The 19,848-nt window shown below is 47.0% G+C and overlaps 1 protein-coding gene across 2 annotated transcripts in view; it reads right to left on the reverse strand.

Annotated features, from left to right (window-relative positions):
* The window catches only part of LOC126072000 (adenylate kinase isoenzyme 1-like), a 28,218-nt gene that overhangs the window by 1,848 nt on the left and 6,522 nt on the right, over positions 1-19,848 (reverse strand). For both annotated transcript variants that reach the window (XM_049876570.1, XM_049876568.1), the window contains exons 3-4: positions 18,967-19,080; positions 1,647-1,841 (exon numbers count right to left, since the gene is read on the reverse strand). In XM_049876570.1, the coding sequence (XP_049732527.1) occupies positions 1,647-1,841; positions 18,967-19,080 (309 nt within the window). The remainder of the gene's footprint in view (positions 1-1,646; positions 1,842-18,966; positions 19,081-19,848) is intronic.

The following is a 19,848-nucleotide window of genomic DNA, read 5'->3' on the forward strand; positions in this document are numbered from 1 at the left end:
GGTAATGTGAGTGACGGGAGGAGGACAAGCCAGGAAGGTCAAATGTGACCACGGACTGCTTTGTGAAGGGCAAATCTGGCCACTTGGCCACGGTCGAACTTAGCTCCACAGCGGCCCCCTGCTTTGAGAATGCCTCACCAGGGGAGAGACACATGGCCAGCCCCCTCCTGCAGACAGATGGGGCCATCTCCACCATGCCCATTGCATTTCCATGACAGTGCAACGGAGCAGGAACAATGGGGTCATTTGAAGAATGGGAAGGTATACCTGCTTACCACCTGGAGCCTAACCTGTATGGCTGGATTTGACTTGGGATGTGGATGACCAGTTGCCATTAATCTTAGGTACGGTTGCTATTTTTCAAAACTTACTTTAATTTTGCAGTCTCTTGGAGCCAGTCAATTTGCTTGAGGAGGGGCGCAAGCAGTTTGCCATCAGCACCTGTCTTAGAGGTTGGAGGTTCAAACCCACCCCCGTGGCTCCTCAGAAGAAAGGTCTGGCAGACTGCTTCCATAAAGATGGTTGTTAGGTCCTATCCAGTGGATTCCGACTTGGGGATCCCATGTGACAATAGAATTGAGCGGATCACCAGGTGTTTCTCCCATGGAGCTGCTAGCTGAGTTTGAACCTCCAAACCTTTCAGTTAGCAGCTGAGCTAACCATCGCACCACCAGGGCGCCTTCCATAAAAATGGCAGCCAAGAAAACTACAGAGCAGTGCTACTCTGTCACATGGGGTCGCCGTGACTTGGCTGACTACACGGCGACTAACAACAAATTTGCTTGGACCTTGAACCTTGCCAGAGCTTGTGCCTCTGATGCCTAACGGGAAAAAGACGTTCCCTACATGAAGAAAAAACCTGTTGTCATCGAGTCAGATCTGACTCATAGCGACCCTATTAGAGTAGAACTGCCCCATAGAGCTTCCAAGGAGCGCCTGGTGAAATCGAACCGCCGACCTTTTGGTTAGCAGCTGTAGCTCTTATCCACTACGCCACCAGGCTTTGTGTTCCCTACATTATGCCATGGGAAAAATGGGGTCCACGATAGATGGATCCTGACCAAAAGGAGGAAAAGTGTGGAACAGAACTTCAAACTGGTATGGAAACCAGACTTGCTGGATCCATTGAGACTAAGGGAACCGCTGAACTTAATGCCCAGAAATAATCTTTAAAACTTGAACCAGAACTATCCTGTGAAGCCATTGTTAAACTAAACCACAGTTCAGCCTGATTAATAACGTCTTCCACAAGCACAGCACTCTTGAAAGAATGGTCTATATACTGGTGGTGCTGTGAGTTGGAATTGACCCAACAGCAGTGGGCTGCGAGTGTAAATTGGCAGCAGTTACGTTAAGGCGCAGGTGAGAACTTCCGGGGCAGAGAACCTAAGTGAGCGGTGGTGAAGCAGTGTGGCTAGAAAGAGGGCGAACGGTGACACAAGGTGAAGCATGTGGCACAATGAGCTGTTGATGGTGAAATGGCAACTGGCTGTATGTTCGGTTGTGTATATTGCCACCAAAAATAAATATTAAAAAAAAAAAAAAACGGCCCAGAGAGGGAAAGGCCCGGGACCAGGCCAAGCATGCCCTTGTGCTGTTCAGCTGGGCTTGCCCCAGGACGGAGTGAGCACGCAGGGGGCACCTACATTTCGGAGCAGGTTCTTCTGCTGGTAGAAGGTGAGGACGGGCTGGCACAGGGAGTAGTGGGCATCCAGGCGCTGGCGGACTGCAGCCTCGCAGTCGTCCACTCGATGCTCCAGCTGCCTGCGACGCAGCACCCGCTGCACCATCGTCTCCATGGAGCAGTCGAACACGATGACCATGTTGGGGGCCCGGCCCACCTAGGTATCCAGGGACCGGGGTGGGGGGGGAGGTGAGGTGAGAAACAGGCTGGGAGGGGTAGCCCTGCTCTGTCCCCATGCCCTCAGACATCAGCAATCTACGGACATGTGGCTTGGGGAAGAATCCCCGGGTTTCATATCCCTTTATTGTTTTATTGCAAGTTTTTGTCTTAGGTGTTTGTTTTTTGGGTGGTGGTGGGTATCACAGTCGATTCTGCCTCATAGCGACCCCAAGTGACAGAGTAGAACTTAGGGTTTTCTAAGCTGGTGGTGCAGTAGTTAAGTGCTCAGTTGCTAACTGAAAGGTTGGCAGTTTGAACCCACCAGCTGCTCTGTGGGAGAAAAGACCTGAAGGTCTACTCCTGTAAAGATTATAGCCTTGGAGCCCCCATGGGGCAGTTCTACTCTGTCACATAGGGTCGCTATCAGTCGGAATTGACTGGATGGCACACGACAGTCTTTATGTGAGCAGATTGCCAGGCCTTTCTCCCACAGAGCCACTGTTGGTTTCCAACCATCGACCTTTTGGTCAGCAGCCGAGTGCTAAACCATTGTGCCGCCAGTAGTCCCGAAAAATGAGCCAGTGAAAACCCTGTGGAACACAACAGTCCAAACCCAGTGTGCATGGGGTCGCCATCAGTTGGAGGCCCAAGTCAACAGCAGTTAACAACCACAACAGAAGACACTGACACACCTCCAAAGTCAAACGACCAACAATCAAACCACGGCCGCCAGCCAGCCCATGTCACCCCCCTGGAGGGAACCACCTTACGTGTGTCTTGTGGCTCCTTTCTGGAGCCCTTTTAGGCACACGCTGTACAAGCAAGTACAGCTCTATATTCTGTTTCCTCCTTCTTTATCGAAAATGGCACAAACACTGGTTTGTCCTTGGCTTATTCACTTCACAGAGCATGGGGACCATTCTGTATCGGCACGTGGGAGATTTCTTATTCTGTGTGTGTGTGAGTGTGTGTGTGGCAACATATACATGACATAAAATTTACCATTTTAACTATCTTAAAGTGTAGAATTCAGAGCCATTCAGTATGTGCACGGTGTTACACAAACATCACCAGTGTCTAGTTCTAGAACAGTCTCATCACCTCAGAGGAGACTTGGCCCATCAACAGTCACTGTTAATTCTCCCTTTCTGCCAGTCCCCGGCAACCAACAACTAATCTACTCCCTGACTCTATGGATTTGCCTGTTCTGGATATTTCATATAGATGGAATCCCAATATATGACCTTTTGAGTTGGACTCCTCTCACTTAGCATGATGTTTTCAAGGTTCACCCTCATTGCAACGTGTATCAGTCAGTTCCTTGTTGTTTTTAACCACTATATAGTGGTTAGGAGCTCGGCTGCTAATCAAAAAGTTGGCAGTTAGAATCTACCAGCTGCTCCTTGGAAACCCTGTGGGGCAGTTGTACTCTGTCCTATACAGTTGCTATGAGTCAGAATCTACTCAACAGCAACGGTTTCTTTCTTTCTTTTTTACAGTATTCTGCTAACCAAAGGGTTGGCAGTTCGAATCCACCAGGCGCTCCTTGGAAACTCTATGGGGCAGTTCTACTCTGTCCTATAGGGTCGCTATGAGTCGGAATCGACTTGACGGCACTGGGTTCTGGATCATATAACTGGAAGGAATACACAGAGTTACTATACCTAAAAGAATTGGTTGACATTCAGTCATTTCAGGAGATAGCATATGATCAAGGGTATTGAGGGACGAAGTCCAAGCTGCACTGAAGGCACTGGTGAAAAACAAGTCTCCAGGAACTGACAGACTACCAACTGAGATATTGCATGAAATGGATGCAATGCTGAAAGTGCTTACTCGTCTATGCCAAGAAATTTGAAAGACAGCTACCTGGCCAACAGACTGGAAGAGATCCATACTCGTGCCCATTCCAAAGAAAGGTGATCCAACAGAATGCAGAAATTGTTGAACAATATCATTAATATCACATGCAAGCAAAATTTTGCTGAAGATCATTCAAAATCGGCTGCAGCATTGTATCGACAGGGAACTGCCAGAAACACAAGCCGGATTCAGAAGAGGACGTGGAACAAGAGATATTGCTGATGTCAGATGGATCTTGGCTGAAAGCAGAGAATACCAGAAAGATGTTTCCCTGTGTTTTATTGACTATGCAAAGGCATTTGACTGAGTGGATCATAACAAATTATGGATAACACTGTGAAGAATAGAAATTTCCAGGACAGTTATAATTGTGCTCATGAGGAAACTGTACATTGACAAAGAGGCAGTTGTTTGAACAGAACAAGCAGCTACTATGTGATTTAAAATCAAGAAAGGTGTGCATCAGGGTTGTATCCTTTCACCATACCTATTCAATCTGTATGTTGAGCAAATAATCCGAGAAGCTGGACTATATGAAGAAGAACGGGGGCATCAGGATTGGAGGAAGACTCATTAACAACCTGTGTTATGCAGGTGACACAACCTTGCTTGCTGAAAGTGAAGAGGACTTGAAGCACTTACTGATGAAGATCAAAGACCACAGCCTTCAGTATGGATTACACCTCAACATAAAACAAAAATCCTCACAACTGGACCAATGAGCAACATCATGATAAACGGAGAAAAGATTGAAGTTGTCAATGATTTCATTGTACTTGGATCCACAAGCAACACCCATGGAAGCAGCAATCAAGAACTCAAATGATGCATTGCATTGGGCAAATCTGCTGCAAAAGACCTCTTTCTAGTGTTAAAAAGCAAAGATGTCATTTTGAGGACTAAGGTGCGCCTGACCCAAAGCCATGGTATTTTCAGTCACCTCTTATGTATGATGTGAAAGCTGGACAACGAACGAATAAGGAAGACTGCAGAAGACCTGATGCCTTTGAATTATGCTGTTGGTGAAGGCTATTGAATATACCGTGGACTGCCAGAAGAATGAACAAATCTGTCTTGGAAGAAGTACAGTCAGAATGCTCCTTAGAAGTGAGGATGGCGAGACTTCATCTCACATACTTTCAATGTGTTATCAGGAGGGACCAGTCCCTGGAAAAGGGCATCATGCTTGGTAAAGTAGAGGGTCGGCGAAAAACAGGAAGACCCTCAACGAGATGGACTGACACAGTGGCTGCAACAATGGGCTCAAGCATAACAATGGTTGTGAGGATGGTGCAGGACCGCGCAGTGTTTCATTCTGTTGTACATGGGGTCGCTACGAGTCGGAACCAACTGGACGGCACCTGACAACAGCCTTATTTGACTTAAAGGTGAATTTGGGAGACCAGTATTCTTAATGCTAAAGGTCCAAAGATCATCTCAGGGCGATAGCATCAGAGGGTCACCACAACCTCCGTGGCACCCAGAAATCAGCCCTGCCCAGTCCTGCACCATCCCCACGATCAGTTGTGGATCGGGCTATTTTGATCCACAGGGTTTTTCCTTGGCTGATTTTAGGAAGTAGATGGCCAGACCTTTCTTCTAGTCTGTCTTAGTCTGGAAGCTCCGCTGAAACCTGTTCGGCATCACAGCCATAAGCAAGCCTGCACTGACAGGTGGTGGGTGTGCATGAGGCGCGCTGGCCGGGAATCAAACCCAGGGCTCCTGCACAGAAGGGGAGAGCTCTACCCCTGACCCACCGCTGCCCAGGCTGAGATGGATTAGGAAGAAAGGCCTGGCGACTGACATCTGAAATCAGCCAGTGAAAACCCTGTGTATCACAACAGTCCAATCCACAACTGATCACGGGGATGGCGCAGGCCTGGGCAACATTTCCTTCCATTGTGCGTGGGGTCACCACAAGTCGGGGGCCGATTCCATGGCAGCTAACAACAGATACGATCATCCTCATTCGCACAGGAGGGGCGGGTGGCAAAATTAAACACACATTCCTGATTTAAAAAACACACACACACACAGAATCTACTAAAAACAAACAAACCCGTTGCCGCTGAGTCAATTCCGACTCATAGCGACCCTATAGGACAGAGCAGACAGAACTGCACCATAGGGTTGCCAAGGAGCGGCTGGTGGATTTGAACTGCCGATCTTTTGGTTAGTAGCCGTAACTCTTAACCACTGATCCACCAGGGCTCCGAAACCCACTAGGGATCGATAAATATTTCATAAGCTATCATCTTCCTTGGAGGGAAGCTTTTCTTTCTGGCTAAAGTCAGGAAGAAGACAGGATTGCCCACCCTTGACGCTAGGACTTAGTATGATACGGGAGAATTGTTGCTGGGCACCCTGGAGTTGATCCCAACTCCTAGTGACCCCAGGTGACAGAGGAAAACTGCCCCAGAGGGTTTTCTAGGCTGTCATCTTTACAGAAGCAGACCACCAGGTCTTTTTCCCTCTGAGTCTTGGGGTGAATTCGAACCACCAGCCTTTCAGTTAGCAGCCAAGCACTTAACCATTGCACCACCAGGGCCCCTGTTCACTACAGCAATTAGGTAAGAGAAAGCAATTCAAGAAATCAGAAGTGAAAAGGAAGAGGAAAAACTCTCTCTCTTTGCACGCGATGTGATTTTATCTCTGAAAACTTTGAGAAAGTCAACAGACTTAAGAGAACTTGATAAAGTATATCTGATATAAAATTAACATGCAGATGCCAAAAGCTTGCAAGATATAATAATCATCAGTTATGAGATCAAAATAGAAGAGAAGGCCCATTTACAAAATCAGCAAAAACAAATAATATAAAATACCCTCACCAAGTATCATGGATTGAATTATGTACCCTACAAAATGTGTGTATCAATTGGGCTGGGCCATGATTCCCAGAATTGTGTGATTTTCCTACATGTTGTAAATCCTGCCTCTATGGTGTTAATGAGGGAGGATGAGCGGCAGTTGTGTTAGTGAGGCAGGACTCAATTTATAGGATTGGATTGTGTCTTGATGCAGTCTCTTGAGATATAAAAGAGAGAAGCAAACAGAGACAGGGGATCCCATACCACCAAGAAAGTGGAGCTGGGAGCAGAGCGCGTCCTTTGGACCTGGGGTCCCTGCGCCTGAGAAGCTCCTCGACCATGGGAAAATTGAGGACAAGGACCTTCCTCCAGAGCTGACAGAGAGAAAGCCGTCCCCTGGAGCTGACACCCTGAATTTGGACTTTTAGTCTACTTTACTGTGAGAAAATAAACTTCTCTGTTAAAGCCATCCACTTGTGGTATTTCTGTTATAGCAGCACTAGATGACTAAGACACAAAGCTCAACAAACTGTGCCAAACCTATATGATAAAATATTTCGAAGTGACTCAAGAGCTATGGCTGGTAACCAAAAGGTTTGCAGTTTGAATCCACCAGTCACTCCTTGGAGACCTCATGGGGCAGTTCTACTCTGTTCTATAAGGTCAATGTAGGATCGCTATGAGTCAGAATTGACTCGATGGCAACAGGTTTGGTTAAGTGACTCAAAAGGGGATTTGAACAGAGGGATAGATACCTGCCTGTCGTTGGATAGGAAGACTCAACATTGTAAAATGGCTGGATCTTCTTAGTTTATAATTTCAATGTGATGCAAATGTGACAGCTTATTTTTTGGTGGAGTGAGGTTGGTTCTAATACACAAGCTGGAACGGCCAGGACAACCTTGGACAAGAACAGCATGGTGGGGGAGAGGGCTCAGCCCTACCAAATAATAAAACATGATACACTACCACCAGTTTTTGTCAAGTTCACTCCAACTCTTGGCGGCCTGATGGATATGTGTCAGAACACAACTCTGCTCCGTTGGGTTTTCAGTGGCTGATTTTTCGGAAGTAGATCACCAGGCTTTTCTTCCGGGGCGCCTCTGAGCTGACTCAAACTTCCAACCTTTTGGTTAGCAGCTGATGGGTTAACAGTTTGCAAAAACATAATACAGCCTCTATAACTGAAACAGTTGGGTGCACAATTGGACCAATGGACCCCTGGAACAGAATAAAAGTCCAGAAATAGACCCACATGAATATGGAAAGGATATAGCTAGGGTGAGCCGTGGTGACACAGTGCTTAAGGCACTCGACTGCTAACTGGAAGGTTGGCAGTTCAAAACCACCAGAGGCTCTACGGGAGAAAGACGTGGCAGTCTGCTTCCTTAGAGATTTACAGCCTTGGAAACCCTATGAGTTTGTTATGAGTCAAAATCAACTCCATAGCAGTGTTTTTTTTTTTTTTTTCTTTATGGCTAGGGTGGCATCTCAAATGAGTTGGCAAAGCATAGACTTGTAAATAAATGATGTTGGGACAACTGGATCACAATTTGGAAAAAGATAAAATTGGATCCTTAGCTCGTTCCAAAAGCTAGGATAAGTTCCAAATGGATCAGAGGCATAAGTGAAAGAAATAAAACCATACAATGAATTCCTTTATAACCTAATAGTGAAAAAAATATAGTTACATCTCAAAATCCAGAAGCCATAAACAGAAAAAAAAAAAAACTGAAAAATTGGGCAAAAATTAAAAAAATAACTTTTTGCGTGGAAAAAAAAACCATAATGCAAGCTAAAAAAATAATTGACAAACAGGGGAAAATATTTGCAACCCCTATCACAGACAAAGGGTTAATATACCTCATATATAAAGAACTCCTAAAAATCAGGAAGAAAAAGAGAGCAACAATGTATTTGCAAAAAAAAAAAAAAAGAAGCAAAGAATATAAAGGGGGAGTTTGCAGAATAAACCTCACTCATAAATAACAGAAATGCCCAATAACGTTGAGAGTGAGAATGAAATGGTACAGCCACTTTGGAAGACAGCCTGGCAGTTTCTTACAAAGCTAAGCAAAGGCTCACCATACGATCCAGCAATCACGCTCCTAGGTATTTACTCAAATGAGCTGAAAACTTATGTCCACACAAAAACCTGCATGCAAATATTTATAGCAACTTTATTCATAACTGTCCAAAATTGGAGACAACCGAAATGTCCTTCAACCAGTGGGTGGATAAACACACTATGGTACATCCATACTATGGGGTATTATTCACTGAAAAAAAGAAACGAGCTATGAAGCCACGAAAAGACATGGGGGAGCCTTAAATGTGCATTGTAAGTGAAAGAAGCCTGTCTGAAAGAGCTGGGTACTGTATGATCCCAACTATAGGGCATTTTGGAAAAGGCAAAATACAGAGACAGTGGTTGCCAGGGGACCGGGGAGAGGAGGGAGGGATGAATAGGGGGAGCACAGGGCATTTTCTGGAGAGAGAAACTATTCTGCGTGATACTGTGATGGTGAACCCTTGACGTTATGCATTTGTCAAAACCCACGGGACTGTGCAAGACAGAGTGAACCCTCATGTAAACCAGGGGCTTCCGTTAGTAAGAATGTATCAATATTTGTTCATCAGTTGTAACAAACCTACCTCAGGAATGTAAGATGTTAATAATAGGAGGAACTGCGCAGACTGGAATGCTGGTGGCCTAGTGGTTAAGAGCTATGGCTGCTAATCAAAAGATCATCAGTTCAAATCCACCAGGTGCTTCTTGGAAACTCTATGGGGCAGTTCTACTCTGTCCTATAGGGTTGCTATGAGTTTGATTAGATGGCAACGGGGTTTTTTTTTTCCTTTTTTTTTTTTGGTACCTGCACAGAGGGGAGGGGGTATATGGAGACACTACTTACTGAGCAATTTCTCTGTAAATCTAAATTGCTCTAAAAAATAAACTATATTTAAAAAATAAAAAGACTGCACGGAGTTACCATTTCTTGCCTAATCAGATTGACAAAAATCCAAAAGTTGGTGTGGCTGTGGGGACATGGGCACCCTCATACAATGCTGCCACCACCTGTCTGTCAGTCTGTCGTACTGTGGTGGCTCGTGTGTTGCTGGAATGCTAGAAGCTATGCCACTGGTATTTCAAATACCAGTAGGGTCACCCATGGTGGACAGGTTTCAGTGCAATTTCCAAACTAAGATGGACTAGGAAGAAAAGCCTGGCAACCAACTCCTGAGAATCACTCAGTGAAAACCCTACGAATCACAACAGACTATTTATTATTCCATATAGTGCTGGGGGACAAGCCCCCCAGGCTGGAAGGCATTCAAAATACACAGTGGCCGCGTCAACGGTTTCAAACATACCAATGGTCATAGAGACAGTGCAGTTGTGTTGTTGTTAGTTGCTGTCGGGTCAGTTATGACTCAGGACGACCCTACGTGTGCAGAGGAGAACCGCTCCATAGGGCTTTCACGGCTGTGGCTTTTCAGACGAAGATGGCTGGGACTTTCTTCCGAGGGGCCTTTGGATGGTTTCCAATTACCAACCTTGTGGTTAGCAGCTGAGTGTGTTAACCATTTGCATCACCCAGGGACTCCAAGTTCCCACTTCTGGCCTCATAAATGATTAGCTGAACCGTGTTTTCTCCACTGATCCCTTGGAAGATGGCGCAGGACGGGGGGTCGCCGTAAGTCGGGGGCTGACTCCACGGCAAGCACCTAGAGCTTCCCTGGAACTGAGAACTCCGGCAAGCGAAGCACTAAGAGTGGCGCTGGGCACCGTGAACTCTCAGGAAGTGTTCACCGTGCTGTTGCCATGGGGACCTGAGGGCCGGCGTTGCCAAGAGAAACTGGGCATTTTGATGTGGAATCTCCTGATTTTTGAATGTTGGTCACTGTTAGGGGTTGACTTGTGTCCTCCCTAAAAGATATACTTGTGTTCTAGTCCTGAACCCGTGACCTCCCTTGGAAATAGGGCCTTTGACGATGTTATGCCATAAATCAACATGAGGTCATATTGGAGTAGGAAAAACCAAAAAACCAAACCCATTGCCGTCTAGTCAATTCCAACTCATAGTGGCCTTACAGGACAGCGTAGAACTGCCCCATAGGGTTTCCAAAGAGTGGCTGGTGGATTCAAACTGCTGACCTTTATGGTTAGCAGGCATAGCTCTTAACTACTATGCCACCAGGGTTTCCTATTGGAGTAGGGTGGGTTCTAATCTTATAAGACTCAGGATTTTTCCGTTTTTAGTTTTGGTGAAAATATACACAATACGTACACCACTTCAACAATTTCCACAGGTACAATTCAGTGGCATTGGTTATATTGCTCAAGTTGTGCCATCTTTCTCAACAACCTTTTCCAAACTCTTTCAAACTCTCTGCCCCACCAGCTTCTCATCTATCCTTTCGAGTTGCAGTTGTCAATTTGATCACGTATAGACAATTCTTTAAAAGAGTATGATGCTTAATGCAGACATTCTTTTCTAATTGGGTGAGCCTACTATTTGGTTCAGCAGCCCTGGTGACACAGTCATTAAATGCTCGGCTGCTAACCAAAAGGTTGGTGGTTTGAACCCACCAGCTGCTCCGTGGGAGAAAGATGCGGCAGTCTGCTTCCATAAAGATTACAGCCTTGGAATCCCTGTGGGGCAGTTCTACTCTGTCCTGTAGAGGTCGCTATGAGTTGGGATCGACTCCATGCAACGGGTTTGGTTTTGGTTTTAATATGTGGTTCAAAGATGATTTCAGGGGATAATTTTGGTTCAAGGTTTAAAGATTTCCTCAGGGCAATAGTTTCTGGGGGTCACCCAGCCTCCTTGGCTCCAGCAAGTCTGGCTTCCTTGTGATTCATGATCTTATAAGAGAAGGCGAAGAGACGCAGACACTGAGGAGAACACCAGGTGAAGACGGAGGCAGACACTGGACTGAAGCAGCCACAAGCCAAGGATTGCTGGGAACCACCAGGAACCAGGAAGAGGCAAGGAAGGCTCCTCCCCTAGAGCCTTCGGAGGGCGCCTGGCTCTGCCAAACCTTGATTCCAGACTTCTGGCCTCGGAACTGGGAGAGAACACATTTCTGTGGTTCATTTGTTCCAGTTGATGGTCCTTTCTTACAGCAGACCTAGGAGACTAATTTAACTTGCTTGGCTGCTAACCGAAAGGCTGGAAGGTCAAGACCACACAGCAGTGCCTCAGAAGCAAGGCCTGGTGACCTACCTGCTTCCGAAAAATCAGGCATTGAAAACCCTGCGGAGCACATTTCCACTCTGACACACACGGGGTCACCACCAGTCAAGGCTGACTCACTGGCAGCTGGTAGGAAACAGATCTCGTTACTAACTTTAAAAGACGTGTTAATCACGGTCCCGACTCAACACATCGTAGGCCAAATGGGGCCCGAGGGTGAGGACTTTGTAGCCTTTGTCCTGAGGCTCTGCAGTCACTGTAGAGGCCAGTCAGCTGGCATTTATGATTGGACGGACAGCTTCAGGCCAGACCCCGGTCCCAGATGGACGAAGGCAGAGAGATCAATCAGCCTGGCCTTTGCCTTGGGCGGTGCAAACAGCTAGCCGCTCAACTACTAATCAGAAAGTTGGTAGTTCAAACCCACGTAAGGGGCTTCAGGAGCAAGGCCTGGAGATCCGCTTCTGAAAAGCCACAGCCTTGAAAACCCTACGGAGCACAGTTCTGCTCTGACTCACATAGGACTGCCACGTGTCAGAACTGACTCGACAGTAACGGGTTTGGTTTTGGCTTGGTTTGCCCTCATGGAGTTCCCAGTCCAGAAGTTGTTATTGGGTGCCAGAGCGGATTCCAACTCACAGCCACCCCATAGGACAGAGTAGAACCGCCCCATAGGGTTTCTAAGGCTGTAATCTTTACACAAGCAAACTGCCACATCTTTCTCCTGCACAGTGGCGGCGTGGGTTTGAACTGCCGACCTTTCAGTTAGTAGCCGAGCACTTAACCACTGTGTCACCAGGGCTCCTTCAGTCCAGGAGCCAGACGTAATTGCTCCAGAGGAGGTGTGAACAGAAGGCAGGGCCGCACCCACCTGCCTGTGGGGACAACGCTCCAGCCCTGTGACCTTTGATTCCATCCATATACCTGCACTTCTTGGAAGGGATTTTAACTAGAATCCACTTCCAGGCAAGCCACAGAAAAGGCTAGAAGCCGCCGGCCTGCCTGGCCTCTGGTTTCTCTTTTCCTGCTTACCAATTCCAAAAACCAAAACAAACCGATTGCCATCAAGTCAATTCCAACTCACGGTGACCTCACATGTTTCAGAGAAGAACTGCGTTTTAAGCAGATCGCCAGACTTTTCTTTCGTGGAACCACTGAGTGGGTTTGAACACTGAGCCTTTTGGTTAATAGTTGAGAGATCCATATTTGTGCCCATTCCAAAGAAAGGTGACCCAACAGAATGTGGGAATTATCCAACAATATCATTAATGTCACACACAAGTAAAATTTTGCTGAAGATCATTCAAAAATGGCTGCAGCAGTATACTGACAGGGAACTGCCAGAAATTCAGGCCAGATTCAGAAGAGGAGGGAACGAGGGATATCATTGCTAATGTCAGACGGATCCTGGCTGAAAGCGGAGAATAGCAGAAAATGTTTACTTGTGTTTTATTGACTATGCAAAGCCATTCGACTGTGTGGATCATTGTGTGGATAACATTGAGAAGAATGGGAATTCCAGAACACTTAATTGTGCTCCTGAGGAACCTGTACATAGACCAAGAGGCAGTTGTTTAAACAGAACAAGAGGATACCACGTGGTTTGAAATCAGGAAAGGTTTGTGTCTGGGCTGTATCCTTGCACCATACCCATTCAACCTGCACGCTCAACAAATAATCCGAGCAGCTAGACTCTATGAAGAAGAATGAGGCATCAGGATTGGAGGAAGGCTGTAACGGGGTAGCGGTAGAATCGGACCTCGTCTAACTTCAGCAAGAGGGACAATCGGCACCAGGGTCAGCCTAAAGTTGATTCCCATGAGGTGGAGGGCAGTCCACCCTCCAATCTATTTACCAATTCTGACGCCAGCTGTCCTCCCCCAACAGCACTCTCTACTTCTCTGCTGGCTTCAATAATTTGTTGCAATGGCCACACAGAACTCACAGACCATGCTTGCAGTTATGGGGTTTCTTAGGGAAGTAACATGAGATCAGGATTAACTTGGAATTAACGTAGACAACATGAATGTCAAGAAGCACACAGGCAAGGTCTGGAAAGCTCCCCAAAGTGAAGAGCACATCCCTCGCTTCTGTAGTGCAGGACAGCTCCCCCCCTCTCTCTCTGTCTCTGTCTCTCTCTCTCTCGGCCAGCCATGCAAGCCTCCTCTAGGTCCCCTCAGGACAGGCCTCTCAGCCCCCTCTCGGGCCTGGCCTGGACCCCTGCTCGGGCATGTGTTACAGCTTTTTGGCTCAGTCAAGTTCCCAGAGGCACCCTGCTCCACCAGCAAGCCTCCAAGCCCACCACACCATCTCGCACCAGTCTCCTCGTTTTGCTTGCTCTGTTCCAGTGTTACAGCTCTCCGTCTCTCGGGCCTAGGAGGTTCTCAGCACAGGGACCCCTGGTCCAAAGGACGTGCTCCACTCCAGGCTTTTCTAATTGGTGATAATGAGGTCCCCCTCGTCCTCTGTGGGATGAATGCTCATATAGGCAAGGGGCTCAGTCCTACTGGGCAGATTTTACGTACCCTATTTGCATAATGGAAACCTTGGTGGCCTAGTGGTTAAGAGCTACAGCTGCTAACCAAAAGGTGGGAAGTTTGAATCCACTAACCGCTCTTCAGAAATCACAAGAGGCAGCTCTACTCTGTCCTATAGGGTCACTATGAGTGGGAACCAATGCCACAGCAACAGGTTTGGTTTTGTTTTGGTTTCTATTTGCATAATAACTGACCAGTCCCCTCTCTGGACTAAACTGGCCAATCCTCTCACAAGTGGCTCCATCTATTTGCATAATCACTGACATTTTCTGCTGCTAGGGACTGGTTTCCTCCCTGGGTAAAAGTCATAAGCTTCTCCAAAGGACTAGGGCAACTGTAACCACTCCTCAGGGCCCAGGGGGAAAATCTCCCAAGCTGTTTTCTTTTTCTCTCTTTTTCACAGAACCAAGGCAAAAGGCCACATAAAGAAACTAGTTTCACCACAGACTGCCCTCTGGTCTTTCGGCCATGGGTTCTCTCACAAATATAACATTCAGAGGGTTACTTCCCGCTCCGTGTACATTTTCCTAGCAATATTACAATCTTTGTTCAAATCAGTCCTTAACAATTAGTCCATTGGTGTCACAAAAACTCCTCTCAAAGGGAGGTCACCCACATAAACCAGAGACTACATCAGCCTGAGACCAGAAGAACTAGATGGTGCCCGGCCACAACCGATGACTGCCCTGACAGGGAACACAACAGAGAACCCCTGAGGGAGCAGAAGAGCAGTGGGATGCAGACCCCAAATTCTCGTAAAAAGACCAGACTTAATGGTCTGACTGGGATTAGAAGGACCCCGGAGGTCATGGTCCTCAGACCTTCTCTTAGCCCAAGACAGGAACTATTCCCAAAGCCAGCTCTTCAGACAGAGATGGGGCTGGACTATTGGACAGAAAATGATACTGGTGAGGAGTGAGCTCCTTGGATCAAGTGGACACATGAGACGATGTGGGCAGCTCCTGTCTGGAGAGGAGATGAGAAGGCAGAGGGGGTCAGAAGCTGGCTGAATGGACATGGAAATACAGGGTAGAGAGAAGGAGTGTGCTGTCTCGTTAGTGGGAGAGTAACTAGGAGTATATAGCAAGGGGTATATAAATTTTTATATGAGAGACTGACTTGATTTGTAAACTTTCACTTAAAGCACAATAAAAATTAGAAAAAACAAACAAAAAAGATCACTCAGGTACCAGCCATGCAGGTCTGCTGCAGGTGTCCATCTAATCTGGTCAGATTCTTCAAAGTCATCTGGGCTTCACCCTCTCTGGTGTCTGATAAAATTTAACTAAGAGATTATTATTCCCTTGCTCTGAGCCTCTCTCAAGGTATTAACATAGCAAAGCCTTTAAGGGACTTTAGGTCGGGCCATCGTACCCCGGTTCAGCAGTGCCTCCTCCTTAGTTCACACTTTCACAGTTACGGCTTCAACAATCAGTTTTCACAGTCACAACCCTGTTAACAATCAACACTCACAACTGATCACACGGTCATATCCGCATCTTCCTCCACCCTCTCTTCCCCAGACCCATCAGAAAAAGACAAATCTATTCAGTGGGGATCCTCCCATTTCCCCTCATTCCAAGCGTGAGCATACCCATGGAAGCCAGCCACCTCATGCCTTTGTCTCCCCCCATTTTAGATAGCTAATGTTTAAATCACCCATCCCTATCAAACCAGTACTCTGTACACAGGGCTACTGCATTGAAACAAACAACCTGTGTTTCTTTTGGGCAAATCTTAGCTCCCCTTTTAGCATATCCAATCAAGTACTGGCTAGAGGCAGAGTTACATGCTCTGGTTTTTGGTTTTTTTAAAATACCCAATATTCATTTCTATCCACATTTAGGTCTGTTTTACAACACCAGGTAGGAGAAACATAGTACATTCAGATAAACACATAAACTTTTTTTTTAAACATTCTGGTTTCCTCTTCTCGACCCCCTGACTAATTTTCCATTCATATGCATATGGCTTTGGCCCTCTGGCTGGGTGGAACCAGAAGACCCTGGTTCTGTGTCAATCATCTTGCTTAATCTGCCAGGCTTTCACCCCAAGCCACTCCAAATGTGGGTTTTCTCTCCTCAATTTTCCTATTTGGTGCTCCAGCATAACATCCCTTATTTTCCTTTTAGCCATTACAGACAACAATCAAAGTAACTATCCAAAAGCTGAAAGTTTTACTTCCCACACCCTTTCATCCTTTCTCTTCCAAAATCCCATGCTTACATGAGTCAAGAATGAACAAATCCCACTTCTGACACCAACTGTAATGGGGTAGCTGTAGTGTCAGACCAAAAATCAGCACCACCATCAGCCCAAAGCTGATTCCTATAAGATGGAGGTCAGACATACCTCCACTCTCCAGTCTTTTTATAAATTCTGACAATAGCCGCCCTCCCCACTTCAACTTGCTTACTTTGAACTTGTCAGGAAAGACCAAACGCTAGAAAAGGACACGTAATTGGTAAAGTGGAGAGTTGACTTGCTTACTTTGAACTTGTTGTCAGGAAAGACCAAACGCTAGAAAAGGACACGTAATTGGTAAAGTGGAGAGTTGACAAAGGTGAGGGAGGCCCTCAGTGAGATGGGCTGACACCAGTGGCTGAAACAGTGGATTCAAACATAGCAGCAATTGTGAAGATGGCGCAGGACCAGGCAACATTTAGTTCTGTTAGCCATGAGTCAGAGTTGACTCCACAGTAAACAACAATATTCCATTGTGTGTATATACCTCATTTTGCTTATCCATCCATCTGTTGATGGACACTTGCGTTGTTTCTACCTTTTGGCAACTGTGAATAATGCTGTGATGAACACTGGTGAACATCACACCTGTCTTTCAATCTTAACATCCCCAGCCCGGTGGACGCAAATGGTTCAATGCTAGGCTACTAATCAAACTATAGTTCAAACTCACCCAGAGGTGCTTCAGAAGTAAGGCCTGGTGATCTGCTTCTGAAAGGTCACGCCCTTGAAAACCCTATAAAGCAGTTCTACTCTGACACACACATTGGGTCACCATGAATTGGGATCAACTCCATGGCAACTGACAACAGCATCCCCGAGCCTGCGGACAGGGCCTGCTCTCAATGACTCTTTGGGAATTGATGGTAGAGAAATGAATGACTCTGTTCCATCTTTATGGCCTAGGGATGAAGCTAAACCCTCCTGCTACTCTACGGATAAATATTTTATCTACTGGGTGTCAGGGGCTCTGCAGGAAGGTATGGAAACGACTTCACCCTGCCCTCAGAGGGTTCTCTAGCTACTCACCTGGTGTTATGGACTGAATTGTGTCCCTCCAAATATATGTTGCAATCCTGACCTCTCTACCTGGGGTAAGGAGCGCCGGTGGCAACGTGGTTAAATGCTTGGCTGCTAACTGAAAGGTTAGCAGTCTGAACCCACTTAGTGGATCCACAGGAGAAAGACCTCGTGGTCAAATTCCATAAAGATTACAGCCTTGGGAACACCATGGGGCGGTTCTACTCTGTCACCTGAGGTGGCTGTGAGTGGAACGGACTCGAAGGCAGTGGGTTCTTGCCTACCTGTGGATGTAATCCAGTTTGGAAATAGGTTTTCTTTGTTATGTTAATGAGGTCATACCAGTATAGGGTGTGTGCTAAACCTAATCACTTCTGAGTGAATAAGGAGCAGCATGGACATGGAAATCCCAGTGGGGTAGGGGTTAAGAGCTACGGCTGCTAACCAAAAAGGTCTGCGGTTCGAATCCACCAGGCACTCCTTGGAAACCCTATGGGGCACTTCTACTCTGTCTTATAGGGTCACCATAAGGTGAAATTGACTTGACGGCAATGGATTTGGTTTGGTTTTGGTAGTGGAGATGCAGAGACAAGTATGCACACAGTGGGACAAAGACATAAACTACCTAAAGAGGACAGAAGAATCAGCAAACCCGGGAACTCCAAGAATTGCTGGGCTCCTGGAAGCTGAAATGAGGTCCCTGGGTGGTGCGAATGGTTAAGCCCTCGACTACTGGCCGAAAGGTTGGTGGTTAGAGCCCACCCAGAGGTGCCTCAGAAGACAGGTCTGCCAATCTGCTTCTGAAAGGTCACGGCCTTGAAAATCCGAGGGAGCACAGTTCTACTCTGACACACATGGAGTCGCCATGAGTTGGAATCTACTCGACAGCAACTGACAACCATAAAAACAGAAGCTAGCCATACCCTAAGTTCAGACATCTAGGCTCCTGAACTGTGAGAAATTACATTTCTGTTCTTTAAAGCCACCCAAGGGTGGTATTGGGCCCTGGTGGCACAGTGGTTACGAGTTTAGGCTGCTAACCAAAAGGTCGGCAGTTTGAATCTACCAGCCACACCTTGGAAACGTTATGGGGCAGTTCTACTCTGTCCTACAGGGTGGCTAGGAGTCGGAATAGGCTCAATGGCAACGGGTTTGGTTCTTTTTTTTAAGGGTGATATTTCTGTTACAGCAGCACTAGGGTTCTAAGACACCTGTGTTCTAGAAACTCCAGCAACCTGATGGCCACTTGATAATACAAAATTCCCTTCCCTCCAGCTCTCATCGCTCTGACCTCCATCTGGCGCTGCCTTCCCCAAGGTGGGAAAGGAGGAAGGGGCTCACCCCTTGCCACACCCTCATGTGCGCTGTGTGCGTGTGCACGCACACGCACGCACATGCGCACATGCACACACATGCACAAGCACACACACACACAATTTGAAATCACTCACAATGCGCTCAAACTCCTTGGCCTGCTTCAGTTCCCGGGGGAAGCCGTCGATGACGAAGCCCCGGCTCTCCGGGCGGGACAACAAGTTGTCGCTAACCAGGTCAAGGATGACACCCTGGGGAGGAAGGGGAAATTCGGTGTCAGGGGCCCCACTCTTCCTCACCCCACACCCCCAGGAGAGCAATTTCTCCATGGTCACCTTGGCAAATTCTCTTCCTCGGTCTGGACCTCGGATGAAGATGGTGACGCCTGCCCGCCCAGCATCCTGGGTCCCAAGTCTGCCCTGGTGTCCTGGGGGCATCTGAGACTACTTCTGGGCATTGGACTCGTCAACTGTGGGCTGGGGGGACATCTACCAGGTGCCTAGCTTGCCTGGTCTCATTGTCACCGTAACGTTACAGGTGTGTACCGGTGTTACCTCCACCTAGAAAAACTAACCCGATTGCTGTCGAACTGACTCCAACTCATGGCGACTGCATGTGTGTCAGAGTGGAACTGGGCTCCATAGGGTTTTCAATGTCTGATTTTTTGGAATTAGGCTGCCAGGCCTTTCTTTTGAGTCATTTCTGGGTGAACTTGAACCTCCAAACTTTTGGCTAGCAACTGAATGTGTTAACGGTTTACACCACCCAGGGACTCCTAAAACCAAGCCAACTGCTGTCGAGTCAACACAGACTCATAGCGCCCCCATGTGTTACAGAGTAGAACTGTGCTCCACAGGGTTTTCTTGGCTGTAATCTTTATGGAAGCAGATCACCAGGCCTTTCTTCCGTGGTGCCACTGGGTGGGTTTGAACCATCAACCTTTAGTAAACCACTGCCATCGAGTCGATTCTGACTCATAGTGACCCCATAGGGTTTCCAAGGCTTTAAATCTCTGCAGA

The sequence above is a fragment of the Elephas maximus genome, chromosome 3, assembly GCF_024166365.1.
Source record: "Elephas maximus indicus isolate mEleMax1 chromosome 3, mEleMax1 primary haplotype, whole genome shotgun sequence".
NCBI classification, from domain to species: Eukaryota; Metazoa; Chordata; class Mammalia; order Proboscidea; family Elephantidae; genus Elephas; species Elephas maximus.